The 13987-nt window shown below is 35.0% G+C and overlaps 1 protein-coding gene across 4 annotated transcripts in view; it reads right to left on the reverse strand.

Moving 5' to 3' along the window:
* The window catches only part of SSBP2 (single stranded DNA binding protein 2), a 297868-nt gene that overhangs the window by 18455 nt on the left and 265426 nt on the right, over nucleotides 1-13987 (reverse strand). For all 4 annotated transcript variants that reach the window (XM_043913530.1, XM_043913528.1, XM_043913531.1 and 1 more), the window contains 3 exons: nucleotides 7906-7941; nucleotides 6091-6145; nucleotides 2626-2696 (listed from right to left, as the gene is read on the reverse strand). In XM_043913530.1, coding sequence (XP_043769465.1) covers nucleotides 2626-2696; nucleotides 6091-6145; nucleotides 7906-7941 — 162 coding nt within the window. The remainder of the gene's footprint in view (nucleotides 1-2625; nucleotides 2697-6090; nucleotides 6146-7905; nucleotides 7942-13987) is intronic.

Raw genomic sequence — 13987 nt, forward strand, 5'->3', positions numbered from 1 at the left:
TCTTGTCTATGTTCTGGATCTTCAAGCTAATCCTTATCCATATCCAAATTTTCCTTAAGATATCCTTAACCAGAAAGCACATATATTCCAGTGCAAATGAGAAGAGAAGTACTTTCTTCTATGCTGTTGACAAATTTTGCTATTATAAACCAGAGGTAATTCTTAAGAAGCTGTTAAAAGTATTGGCTTATTAATAAGAAGAACTGAACATTATACATTTTTTGTAGCAGACAATCTCTTGTTGTTCAAATGGACATAATAAATAATGTCATCTTGCAGGTTAAGTACATTTAGTGCCTTGGGGATAGCTGAATATACCGAAGTCGTCTTGGCAATCTCAACCACATCAGTTCAGTGACAATTAGGCATTCAACAGCAGTTATATTTAACATTTTTTTAAAAGTAGTATTACTTTATTTTCAAGTGAAACCTTACATTAGGAGCCTAGTACAACACATGGGTGAATAGATGTGCTGTGGTAGAGTAGGTGGTGGAAAAGTCCGTGACCTGCCGCTCAGTCTTTGCCTCAACTCCCTGGAATACTTCGGAGGAAGCTTAGACTCCACTTTGAAGACAGGCTATCTATAATCACCTTCTATTTACAGTGAAGATACTGAAAACACTTGTTCGTAAAATTTCTCATGCCCAAATAATTTCTTCCATGTTGTACGGTGCAGAATATTGAATGTGTGTGTGTGTGTGTGGTGTATATATGTCTATAGATGTTGTATGTATATGTGCCTATAGATGGGGTGGTGATGATTACTCATCAAGGAGGCTTTAAGGGAAAAAACTGCCTCAGCAGACATGCTGTATATCACCAACTCTGTGTGGAAATAACATGGCTTTCCATTACCATGCTCACACATATCACATGCTTATACATCTTCCCAGGGTGATGCCAATTCTGTTGCCTAAAAGCAAAGGTATGGATTGTTTTTTATTTTCCAGTAACAACTTGGAGTATATATGCCTCTAATGAGAGGTCAAAGAAATTAACTTTGAACTTACTGTTGTTTTTCAGCTTTTTTTTTTTCTTTTCCCAAAGCATAGTTTAGATCTGGGCTGAGAAACTGGTACCAGTGAGGCTCACAGCCTGCGATCCTCCTTGGTGTGGTCCTTTATCTGGCCATCACTGTGCTTTAAGCAACAGTGACTGTAGGTATGATGCTTCAAGCACAGAACACTGCAATCCGAGCCCTCAACAGGCATTGGCTTTTACTACCCATGGCTCAAATAAGTGATATTTGAAAGAATGACGTGCTCATCGTCTACGTCTTTTGAATCTCTTATCTTTGTAACAAGTGAGAGAACCAGAATGGAACACAGTTGTGTGGTATCAGTTCAGCTGCCTGCAGAAATGTCTTCAGTACCATATGCTCTTGGTTTCCTCCCTTATTCCTTCCCTTTCAAATATCAAGTTTTAAGATATGAAATTGCAGTATGAAGTGCTCTTCTATATTTGTGCTGCATTTCTGAAATGAACATTGTTCATGACTGTATTCAATGTTTTTAAAAGCTCTGTGAAAACACCTTTTAGACATTACTGACAGGAAATTGGTTTTTTTTTTTTTTCTGAAAAAGAATTTATTTGATTATATAAAGGGAATACTGGTAATTGAAGACAGTGCTGCTTAATAGAAATAAAATATGTAAAGTTCAAGTGTGAACTATGTAAGTAAACTTGGATTTAGTAGCAGCCATCTTTAAAAAGTAAACAGGTAAAGTTAATTTTAATAATTTTATTTAGTTATGTAAAATTATCATTTGAAAATAATCAATACAAAATTTTAACGAGATATTTTTTCGTAAAAGTCCTCAAAATCCAGGGTGTGTTTCATACTTGCAGAACATCTCAGTTTGGACTAGCCACATTTCAAGTACCATACCCCACTGGACAACTTAAAGTTTCCCTTTGTTGTCCTCACTGATAGGAAGCTCAATTATAATATTTCATCTCCAGTTTTTGGTATACTTTGGGGAATTCTTTATACATGTTTTGATTTTTCTTTAATTTGAGCTACCTTTTGTTCATATATATATATTAACTGTATTGTTATAAATATATTTTGTTAACATGTAGGTTTCATAGACCAATACCATTTTTCTGTAAGCGTTTGTAGAAAAATCACAACCATATGCCTTATTAAAAATGCCCAAATTCTTTCTGTAGAACTGCTTCAGTTCTATATTTAAACTCCAGATTTCAAAAATTTAAAGAAAAACAAGCATATTCAACTTCCTAATTTAGTTTTGAGTTTATCAGGAAAAAAACACAGCCACCTGAATAAATTAATGATGTGCAAAATGAGGTGATCATAAATGATTACACATTACCTGTCATCTTCAAATAGTCAATATAAATTATTAGATACTCAAAATAAGACCACATACCAACATTTTATAACTAAGTTCCATTTTACATTTACATTATACTAATATTAAATCTCTTGTTATGTATGTTATATATAATGTTTTTTCCAACCCAGAACACAGAATCTGATATTTTGATATCCAGTAAGGTCCTGGATAATAAAATACAAAGCCAGTATCAAGGAAAAGAAATGTACTTAGAGACTGAGTCTTCAAATACATTCCAAAAATTTTTAAAAAAGGCATAGTTACATTAGGCCTGTTAGGTCCTGGAGGTACTGCATTCATTAAAGTATACATGTTGTCTCCAGAGTTGGTTGAATCTGAAACAAAATATTATTGATTTAATATCTTTCATTATAATTTATGCCCAAGTCATCACAAAATAATAATCAAAGATGATCTGGATACCTATATATATTAATAGCTGTACCACTTGACATAGTCATTACTGATGTTCAGAAACCAGTATCTGTAATCATTTTCTGACCCAGAAATTATCATTCTGAGGTCATAAATTAGGAATATTTACTTAATATATTAGGAATAATCATTTGAATAGTTCAGGTCAAAAGGAATATCACTTTAAAGGCTAAAAAATTAGAGTAAACTTTTCCTTCTTTAAAAACATGAAACTCTTTGACTTCTCTAAGCAATTTATATGAATACCTATAACAAGAATCTCTTAAAATTCAGATTTAGCAAATTTTTAGTTATTATTTATTAATGTTTCTTAATAGACCAATTTAAAAAATTTATTTAGCTAATAATAAAAGCTGGTGGAATATCCTGTCTTACTTCCCAAAGAAAGAGATTAGAACAAGATGATACAACTGGAATGAAAATTCTCTTGCTTGAAGTAAAAGCCAGCTTTCACCAGTACAACTTCCAATAAAATTTTTTTCAGTCATTTTATTTTTGATTCATTATAATAAAAGTAACTGTAGTGTATATCCATATAAATACATGTAACATTTTACATTTCATGTCTATACTAGTCCTAATTAAGTCTCTGAGTATAGGTATTTCTAATGTATAGCCTAGAGTGAAACGCTTAATATTTTATATTTAGAAACTATTAGTTATAAAATGTTTTTCTATTTTCCCACAATTATATAGTTCTCTTAAATAAAATATTGTAGGCCTCTACTTTGAAAAAGTTATTTTACACTGATTTAAGGCAGAAGATAAAAATCATTCTTATGGCAATAACTGTAGAGTGAGAAATGGGCAATTACTTTTCCTCTTATTTTGTGATTATTACACATCAATTTATTATTTTAGAGTAAGATACCATTTATTCTTTGTTTATAAACAGTGATCCATAATCCTAAGTATTATTTTTTACATCTAGATTAACACATCGTATTATTAAGAAAGTTGAAATGCCCACCTCTGGCTGACCTCTGTTTATACTAAGTAAGCTCCTAATCTACTTTTGTGGCCTTAAGTATTCTTAAATTTTTATGTATACTATACGCTTGTCAACTCAGGTTACTTTTTCTTTCCTGCATATGTGTATCCTTTTCCATCACCTTATTTTTGTTCTTTTTCCTCCAAGTGTTTTTGCTACCCAGTCTCCACTTACTGAGATTACACTCTCATTCTTCAAGGCCTACTGCCGATGATACCTCTCTTCCAAGAAGTTTTACTTCCCCTGATACTTAAAAGTGTGTGAGTGCTCCTCCACCACTGAATTATGCTTTGCATTATAGTTAATATTTTGTCTTATTCTTCCCTCCAGCTTCAAATTAGGTTGGAAAGGGGCCATGTCTTGCTCATATTGTATACTATAGACAATAAATATCTGCTAACTTAGATTCAACTCATGGCATAAACTCTATCCCATAAAATCTTATCTTTCAGAAAAGCTGGGTTTGCTTTTTAAACATAGGAAAACTTCAAATGGCTTTTCACCTTTATTAGTCTTACTAATTTTAGTAATTAATTTGAAAGGAAAATGGACTGTATATTTTAAAATATGCAGAAAGAAAATTCATTGCTTTTAAGACCAATCAAAAGAATTTCATCTGAAAATGAAAAAACATTGAGGGAATAAGTTTGGTATTTTTTAGAAAATGTCTGATTTCTTTTTATATACAAAAAAACTATAGATATTCTGGCACCTATTTTTGGAGGCCGGGGCATACTGGCTTCATATTAGAGCACTGACTGATAAAGAATGAGTACATGAAAGAGCATGCAGAAAAGCCAGCAATACTGGTGGCAATTTTTGGCTTGAAAGGAAGAATTGATCAGATTACTTATCACCTGCGAAGTTTAGTGTCACTCCAAAAATTTTCTTTGAGTACTGCAAGTGAAATATTTGTTAATCATATGCTACCTTCATAAATTAAACCTTAACTTCACCAAAAGGAATGCAAACGTGGGCAAGATGTTCAATTCATATAATTCTATCTTCAATGAATTCTGTTTCACTTCACTGAAGATGTTCTGAGGACAGAGATCTATGAAATATTTATGATTCATTCCAAAGAGTTAGTGAAGCAAAGTAAAATTCTGAACCAATCAAATTTCTGCTTTTTCTAAATTAAGGTTTCAAAACTTAAAAATACTTATTGGTGTGATTAGTGATACTTAATTTCAAAGTTCTATATATCTTAGATTTCAACAAATTCATAAGATATGAATTTGAGTGCAACATAATAAAAATTGTTTTCTAATTATAAAAATTTCCCACATATTTCATTACCGAGAAGTTAAAACTGATAGTCTATTTCTTATCTACTTTGTAGATTTCAGTGTAATGTATTTAAAAATAATATTGCGATCACATTGTACTAAATCATGAACATTTATTTCTGTGTCATTAACAGTTCTTTGACAGTAATCTTAATGGCTAAAGTTTTAGTTCATAAAACATAAAAATTTAAAAATATCACTAAAATTGGATTAGGCATGAAAGTTGTTTCTAGTCCACTGCTGGCTATATCAGATGAGCATCACTGTACATGATTCTTGGGTTATACCACAAATCATTTCTAGTAGTAGGATTATGGAGTCAAATGGTGTGAACTTTTTCGTAGCTCTTGCTACATGCTGCCAGGCATTTCTAAGAGGGCTGTACTATTAATATCACTAGGGGCCTCAAGACACAATACATTCACTAGTCTGTATTAAAGGCTCAAAGGAGAGAGGCATTTAAAATAATCATATTACATGATTCTAGGAATACTGAAGTATTTTAGTTTAAAAGATTAAACAACTTCCCCCATTACATAGTGGATTAGCTAACTAATAAATACCTACAGATGTGTAGGATAAATGATATTGATAGCACATCCACATGTATCTTAGATGCTAGATACAAGGAGTCTGATTTGCTGTATTAAACCTGGTAGGTCCGTGTATTTCATGTGTTACTTGTGCAGAAATTTTCTCAAGCTGTGAGATTTGGATCTTTTCCACAGTTTCAAGCAAATTTCTAGTCAGATAAAATTATTGGGCAATTCATACAGATCAACACAGTTTTCATTCTAGTTAAATCTGTTACCTATACAACAGAAGTGTTCTAAATGCTTAAAGTAATTGGAAAATAGTTACTGAAGAGCACTATTTCCTCCTCCTTGCTACCTCTACTCAACTTGTGAAACCGCCAACGAGATAAAGGATACTACTAACCTTCCCTCATAACAGTTTCTGTACTCTATTATTTTACTCTGAGAAATACCCGTGTGGCTCATTCAATTACAGTACCTGCTGGACTAGGCATGATGGGTGTTCCTGGTGGCCCTCCACCTCCGGGAGGACCCTAAATAAGTACACAAAATGTCAATGAAAATAAGGCATCGCATTTAACAATATAAGGAAAAACAGAAGTTAGACTTTATAACAATCCAATTTGAAAACAGCAGAGGCAATATATTTTCTCCATAATTTACTTTTTTTGAATGCACAATCTTTTCACTGTTATGCAAAATATAATTTAGCTTAAATATACTGAGATTGTTTTGACAAGTTTCTCAAAACAGTGAGCCTGTAACACTGATTTATAATTCATGACTTAATCACATCAGGTATAATGAGGTTAAGGAGAAACGATTTAAGAGGGCCCTTACGAATCCATAAAATAGAAATAATTCATGTGTATTTGTATTTATAATTTAGTTTACTGTAATTTTCTTATATTTTGTATCATTGGTTTTTATAGGCAATTGAAAACCAAAATATATATTTTAAAAATATATTGATGCTATTTCTTCTGTCAGTCTCAACTACAACATCTCTGATGCACTGTACCTTCAGCCATCACATCAATTAGAAATAAGAGGTAATGCTAACTAATGTAGAGGGTTCCTAAGGCTGTAGGTACACAATCAATTTGAAAGGTTAATTCAGTTATTCACACAATCAAAATGGATAATTCAGGCAATGAGTTTTAGAATTTTCAGAGGGACATAGTCAAATTAACCCTTAAACAGCTGGATTTTTGTTTCATTCTGAGTGCACAGACATAGTCCACTAATTATTCCAAATAATACATGTATTGCTATTTACTAAACAGCTTAAATTTACTTTTAAATAAGTCAAATTTATAATTTCATAAAACTATATATGAAGCTTATTTTTAATTGACTTTAAGAATAAATAGGTTGTACCCAAACTTTTTAACTTTCATTTTGGTTTCATGGAGAACATGAAAAAAGTTACTTTCTTAGTTTCTATAACTTAAGGGAATTCTGAGCACTAAGTTCACAGGTCCAAAACTGTGTGTTTTTCACTGTGCTCACAGAACACTGTTTCCATGGAAAGTAAAACTGATCAATTGATATTGATCTTCCAAAGTACTCTTTTTTCCTACTCTGGTTAACCACTGCCTATGAAAATTTCCTTGGGAAAGATTTTCCGTTTTACCCTTTATTCCTGCTTCTCTGCTAAACAGTATAACAAATTATCTCCTGTGATGGCCTTTAGATGCAGCAAGGGTTATAATGTGATGATGGTTAAAAGGTCATTTGTAAGTTCAAGAGATCATGTAAAAACTGCTGATTCAACAGATATAAATCATTGGAAATTTTTAACATGTACAAAATGATAAGTGCTCTCGATTTCTAACAATCAAAATTAACACCTCTCTCCCAAATTACTAGTCATTATTCTACTATTGGATTCTCTTTGTGATTGGGAGAAACTTTAATGTCTTCTTAGACTCTGTGTATGGCAACGGGGTGGTGCAGGAGTGTAGATTATGAAGAACTGCAAATTCAAGCATATCATTGTGTAACTGGGGGTGCTTCTTCATGATTGGACAGGGTATTGTACTGGCTTACAGAAACATATGCTGAAGTAAAACACAGTACTCAGGGCAATTTTGGCCAGATTGATAACTGCTTCACTAATGAACATCAACATATGTACTGAGGTTGGCAGACGAAACAACTCAATACAAATCAGATGTTCACTTCTTGGCCAATACACAGGGGCTCTTCTTAACATCTGGACAACTATTTCATTGCCCAAATAAAACGTAACATCAATTCTTATGAGCAAACAAAACCCAAATGTACTTACTACATAATTCCCAGGAGATGCTGAGGAGTATGGTATCTGGAACATGAACAGAAGAAAAAACAGACATATTCTGATTCGTGTGGCAGTAAGGAGACTGACCTAAAATGAACCTGTTTTCTAACTTTTATCAAGTTCTAAAATTTATCACAAAGGATAATAAAGGATAAAAGCATTTATATATGTCTGAGTGCTAGAAAACTGAATAAAATGCAGAACTATCTTGAATTTATTAAAAAAGGGAAAGGATATTAGTCAAGAAGAATTTAGACAGAATTACAGTTTCAAGTTATATTGCTTTCAGGGCAGTTGTACTCACTGCTTGATACTAGTGATACTTACTCTATTATTAGAAAGATATATATCTGTGCAGCTAAAAACCAGAAACCAGAATTCTTCAAATTAGTAGACTTTACAGATGCAATTTCTAATTTATGTGCATCTGGGATACATTATTTTTTTAGAGACAGGTTTCAGGCTACTATATTCACGCAGTATGGGTCAATACTTGATATATAAACTTCACTGTTTCCCCTTTTCCTTTCTAACTAGCTTCAGAGAAAACAATATAATGAATGCAAAATATTTTGCTAATTTAAGTCTATGAGCACTACTAATTTGTGGGGATCAAATATGGGTAACATATTCCTTCGTTCCCTTCAAATCAAGCTCTTAACCAAGCTCTTCTCTAGAGGTTAGAAGGTATTAATATGACATTGCTATGAAAATTTATGAAAACTGAAAACAAATATTTAAAAATAACTCCTGAAGTGTGGATATTAATAGAGAAGTTGATCCAAATATTCTTTTTTTAACACAAGCTCCCTAGCTTACATCTTTCATCTTCTGCACATCCAGAAGAGATATTTTTGCCTTATTCTGAAAAAAGCCAGTAAATTACTATCTTCTTGGAGTAAGACAGCCAGGGCCAAAATAGGACCTTAAGAATGGTGAAAAGATTATACTGCCTGTACCTAAATGCTCCCTCTGCATCAATACCTCCCGTCTAATTAAACATAAAAATAATATGAAAGCATAAAGCAGAAAGACAATAAAGCTATACTTTTTCTAATGATTTTAATATTCAGTTATTTGAAAACCCTCTCCTCATTGTTTGGCGTCCTTGCTCGGCTTTAAGCCCAGGCCACAGGCGTCTGAGCCTCTGCTTGGGCCACTTACTGTGTAACTCAGCACCGCACACGGCCGTCACTGGAGTGCTCAGCATGGTGAGTGGTGAGGATTATGTCTGTGAGCATCAGGATCGCTATGGCACTGTACATTTACTCGACTAGGTGAATGAATACAGCTTTGCCCTCTTGGGTCTTTTGCAGTTCGTGATCAATCATCCATCCTCTGCTAATTATTTTAAATATGTGTACCTGCTGTCTGCAAATCACCAACTTATCTGCTGGCTCTGGTTTTCATCTCCTTACAACTTGAACATCAAGTTCATGTTCTTCTGTCTCTGTTGCCTACTGTCATCCTTAACCAACTTCAAGATATGATCTAACAACTCCAATATTCTTGCCTTGAGAATCCCATGTGTCCATGGGAGACTGGCGGGCTACAGTCCATGGAGTCACACAAGAGTCAGACATGACTTAGCGACTAAAAAAACCACTCTTTAGATGTTAAGAATACACACCCACTGCCTTTACTTGACAGAAATACCCTCCCCACATCCTTCCCCCCAGCCCAGTTTTTTTCCATATATGAGCATGACTACATCCTAAAAGTTTTTGCGCAGAGATCTAAGATCTAAATAACTTTCCTGACTTGACATCTTTCTTGTTCTTCATGACATTCAAAAACAACATTCTATATTCTAACCAGAATCTTATCCCACCACAATTCCAGCATCTTCTTTCTCTCTCTAATATCGTAAATTCATTATCCTGAAGTCTACTTTGTTAATTCCCAACTCTTTGATCATCCTCTAGCCAACTTTTCTGTTTTATAGTAGAGAGTGCCTGGCAAGGAACACAAAACAGGGTTGACAAGGCCCAACACATGATCATGTTCTCCAGCTTCAGCCTAGTTTTCACTAACATCTGGAAGCATTTTGGCTCAGCTGTTATGGAAGCCCCAGAGTATTCTAGAGGTGTGCCAGTAAACTTGAGGGGAAAACTCCCAATCTGTAGTATATGCCAATTTATGCTGTGTAAATATTCCTATAAGGCAGATTTCAAGCTACCAATGATTTTAACAGTCAGCTGACAAAGTTCCTGAATTTATAACAACTGACTTTTTTGAACTGGCCCTTATTGGTGAGTTATCCTGAGTTACTACTTTGTCCTTTGGGCATGCATTAAAGCCATCAAATTCTTGCTATGCCTTCATCGTCAACTGAACACTTCATTATTTAGAGATTTAAAATTTCATTCATTCATCTCAGGTAAGGGGAAAAGAAGTCTTTATTTCCAAAGTTAGCCCCTCTTGAACATCCAATTCTCCTAAGTTCTAACTTCTCCCTCTTCATGGTTTCTTCAAACACCATTAAATATAATAAACATTTAAAAATACTTTAAAAAGTTTGTTACCCGCTCCAGTTCAATTTCTTTCCATTTTGGCCCTGTCAAACTCCTGGACTCACTGTTTTCTACCTCATAGTCCTTACCTTCATTCAGAAAAAAGGAGCATTTGGGCTCTTATCCCTAGCACTTTATGGAATTTGAACTCTTGTAAATAACAGCAGTGTCCATCAGCCTAGTCTGAGAAACTAAATACAACAATGATAGTAGCAGTACTATGTGGGTACGGAAGATGTATTTGAGCTGGGAAGCTGGTACTTAGAGTGGGGGTCCATTACAAGGACAAAGAGAAGGATCAGCATTTAATAAAGAAATGTGAAAGTACTACACAGTTTATTAGGGAAATGGTATGTAATTTTACAGTTGTTGCAGTGTGGGACTTAAAGGTGATTGCAGTAAATGATGAGGCTACATGGTCAGACTAAATTTATGCTGTTGGAAACAGCAGGTTTTGAGAGACATGTTCAAATTTATGTGTTTTAGTAAGATAACTCTACAGGCATGATGGAGCAAGAAGACAAGTTAGAAGAATATTGCAAAAAGTCTAGGCAAGAGATGATAAAAAGTGTTCTAGGCAATGCTGATTAAGATAAGTAGGGATAAGAGAATTTGACAGGCTCTTTGCAAATGTACTCTGCAGGGCTTGGGGACAAACTGGGTGAGAAGTTAAGGAAACTCCTAGGTTTCCAACATGCTGACTGGGTGGTTGACGGTGCTACTAATTCACATAAAAGGAATTTAGGAAGCAGGGGACAAGTTTGGGGAATGTCTGATGTATTCAAAAGCTCTAGTAGACACTGAGTTAGAACTGATCAACAGATATTTAGAAATAGTGGTTAAGAACTCATTCGAGATCAGGACTACAGGTAAAGTTTCAATTAAATAAATCCCCATTGTGTGCTATGCACAATACTTAATATAGGATTTGATTATGTTTAGTGTTAGTTGAAAACATTAAACTGAAAAAAAGCCCAAGATTGGAATTAAAGAACATTACCAATTAAAAAAGGGTAGATAATGGTATACTAATGCATATACATGGAATCTAGAAAGATGGTACCAAAGAATTTATTTGCAGGGCAGCAATGGAGAAGGAGACATAGAGAACAGACTTAAGGACATGGGGAGAGAGGAGGAGAGGGTGAGATGTATGGAGAGAATAACATGGAAAGTTACATTACCATATGTAAAATAGATAGCCAAGGGGAATTTGCTGTCTGGCTCAGGAAACTCAAACAGGGGCCCTGTATCAACCTGGAGGGAGGGGTAGGATGGGGAGGGAGATGGGAGGGAGCTTCAAAAGGGAGGGGATATATGTATACCTATGGCTGATTCATGCTGAGGTTTGACAGAAAACAACAACATTCTGCACAGTATCCTTCAATTAAAAAATAAACTGACTTTAAAAAAGGGTAGATAATGTGACTGGAGGAAAACCTGGAGAAAATATTCTATAAAATGTCAAGGTAGACTTTTAAGAAGCAAGAAGCGGGGAGCAGGTTGGCTAGGAAATGCGTACACTGGGATTGCTTTTGAGCCTTACTGGGCTTGTCTTTCAACGTTTCTGTGACACGCCTAAGAAGAAATAATACAAAGGAATATGCTAGTACAAATATGGAAGAAAACATTACTTAAATGAAGAAAAAAAATTAACAGACATTTAAAACAAAACCAAGGTGTCGAATATTTCAAAGTTCAGGTATGATGACAGAAAATAAGTCCTTAGTTTTGGTAAGTGGAAGATCACTAGTAACCTTCAAGTACTTTTCAAAGGAACTGAAACAGTTGAGAAGTTTAATCAATTTTCGTCCATCACCTGCTATATTTCTGGCATCACACTACTGCACAGGAATGAAAAGGACGAATATCAAGGAATTCATGGCCCAGTAGAATGGTGGTGACAGAGTCAGCGTGGGAGACGCAGGACTGTGGTTTGACACTGATGAAGGGTTGAGAGAAGTCGTCTCTTAGTTATCCCTTCCAACTCCAGAAGAGAGAAAGACTGGGGGTTTTAAGGTTGTCCAGGGATTTGTTAATTGGCACACTGTTAGGGAAAGTTCCAGCCAATGGAAAGGGATAGATGAAGACTCCTTTAAAAAATGAAACAGCAAGATATGTAGAAACATTAAGAGGTGGGATAAAGAGACCAGACCAAATGGCTAGCATTGAGAAGAACATTACTAAGACAAGAGGAAAGAAATATGATTCAAGGTCTGGTCTGATAATACTGAAGTATAGAATTTGAAGAAATGTGAGTCTAATGTTTACTTATTTTTTTTTTTCCACCATAAAATAAGAGACACGTTTAGCTGATAGAAAAGGGGCCAAGACAAGGAATGTAGGAAGGGCATGTGACTAAGGAAAAATAAAAAACTGCTGGTCACACATCAGTGGGGACTCAGCAGAGGTTGAACGTTATAGATTCAAATTATAATGCATTAAGCACAATTACTGAAACACACATTAGGCATTGTAGAAGAATCAAAGGTGGTACTTTACGAATTCTTGAAATTTAACATTCCAAGAACAAAGCTCACTGCCTACCCACTAAGCCTGCATTTTCCCCTATGTCCTTATTTCACTCTGTGGTACTCCCATCCTCCTTGATGTTGTTGCTGGGTTGCTACATCATATCCAACTCTTTGTGAACCCATGGACTGCAGCATGCCAGGTTCCTCTGTTCACTATCTTCCAGAGTTTGCTCAAATTCATGCCCATTGAGTTGGTGATGCTCTCTAACCATCTCATCCTCTGCTACCCCCTTCTCCTTCAGCCTTCAATCTTTCCCAGTATCAGGGGCTTTTCCAGTGACTCTTTGCATCAGGTGACCAGAATATTGGAGCTTCAGCATCAGTCCTTCCAATGAATACTCAGGGTTGATTTCTTTTAGGATTGACTGGTTTGATCTCCTTGCAGTCCAAAGGACTCTCAAAAGTCTTCTCCAACACCATAATCCAAAAGCGTTAACTCTTTGGTGCTCAGCCCTTTTTACGGGCTGAGCATATACATCCGTATATGACTACTGGAAAAGCTTTTATAGTTTTGATTATATGGACCTTTGTTGGCAAAGTGATGTCTCTGCTTTTAAACATGCTGTCTAGGTTTGTCATAGCTTTTCTTCCAAGGAGCAAGAGTCTTTTAATTTCATGGCTACAGTCACTGTCTGCAGTGATTTTGGAGCCCAAGAAAATAAAATCTGTCACTGTTTCCACTTTCCCACCTTCTATTTGCCATGAAATGATGGGACTGGATGCCATGATCTTAGTTTTTTGAAAGCTGAGTTTTAAGCCAGCTTTTTCACTCTCTTCTTTCACCTTCATCAAGAGACTCTTTAGTTCCTCTTTGCTTTCTTCAATTAGAGTGGTATTATCTGCATATCTGAGGTTGTTGGTATTTCTCCTGGCAATCTTGATTCCAGCTTGTGAGTCATGCAGCCCAGCATTTGGCAGGATGTACCCTGCATATAAGTTAAATAGGCAGGGTGACAATATACAGCATGATTGTACTCTTTTCCCAATTTTTAACCAGTCCATAATTCCATGTCCAGTTCTAAC

The sequence above is a fragment of the Cervus elaphus genome, chromosome 9, assembly GCF_910594005.1.
Source record: "Cervus elaphus chromosome 9, mCerEla1.1, whole genome shotgun sequence".
Classification (NCBI taxonomy): domain Eukaryota; kingdom Metazoa; phylum Chordata; class Mammalia; order Artiodactyla; family Cervidae; genus Cervus; species Cervus elaphus.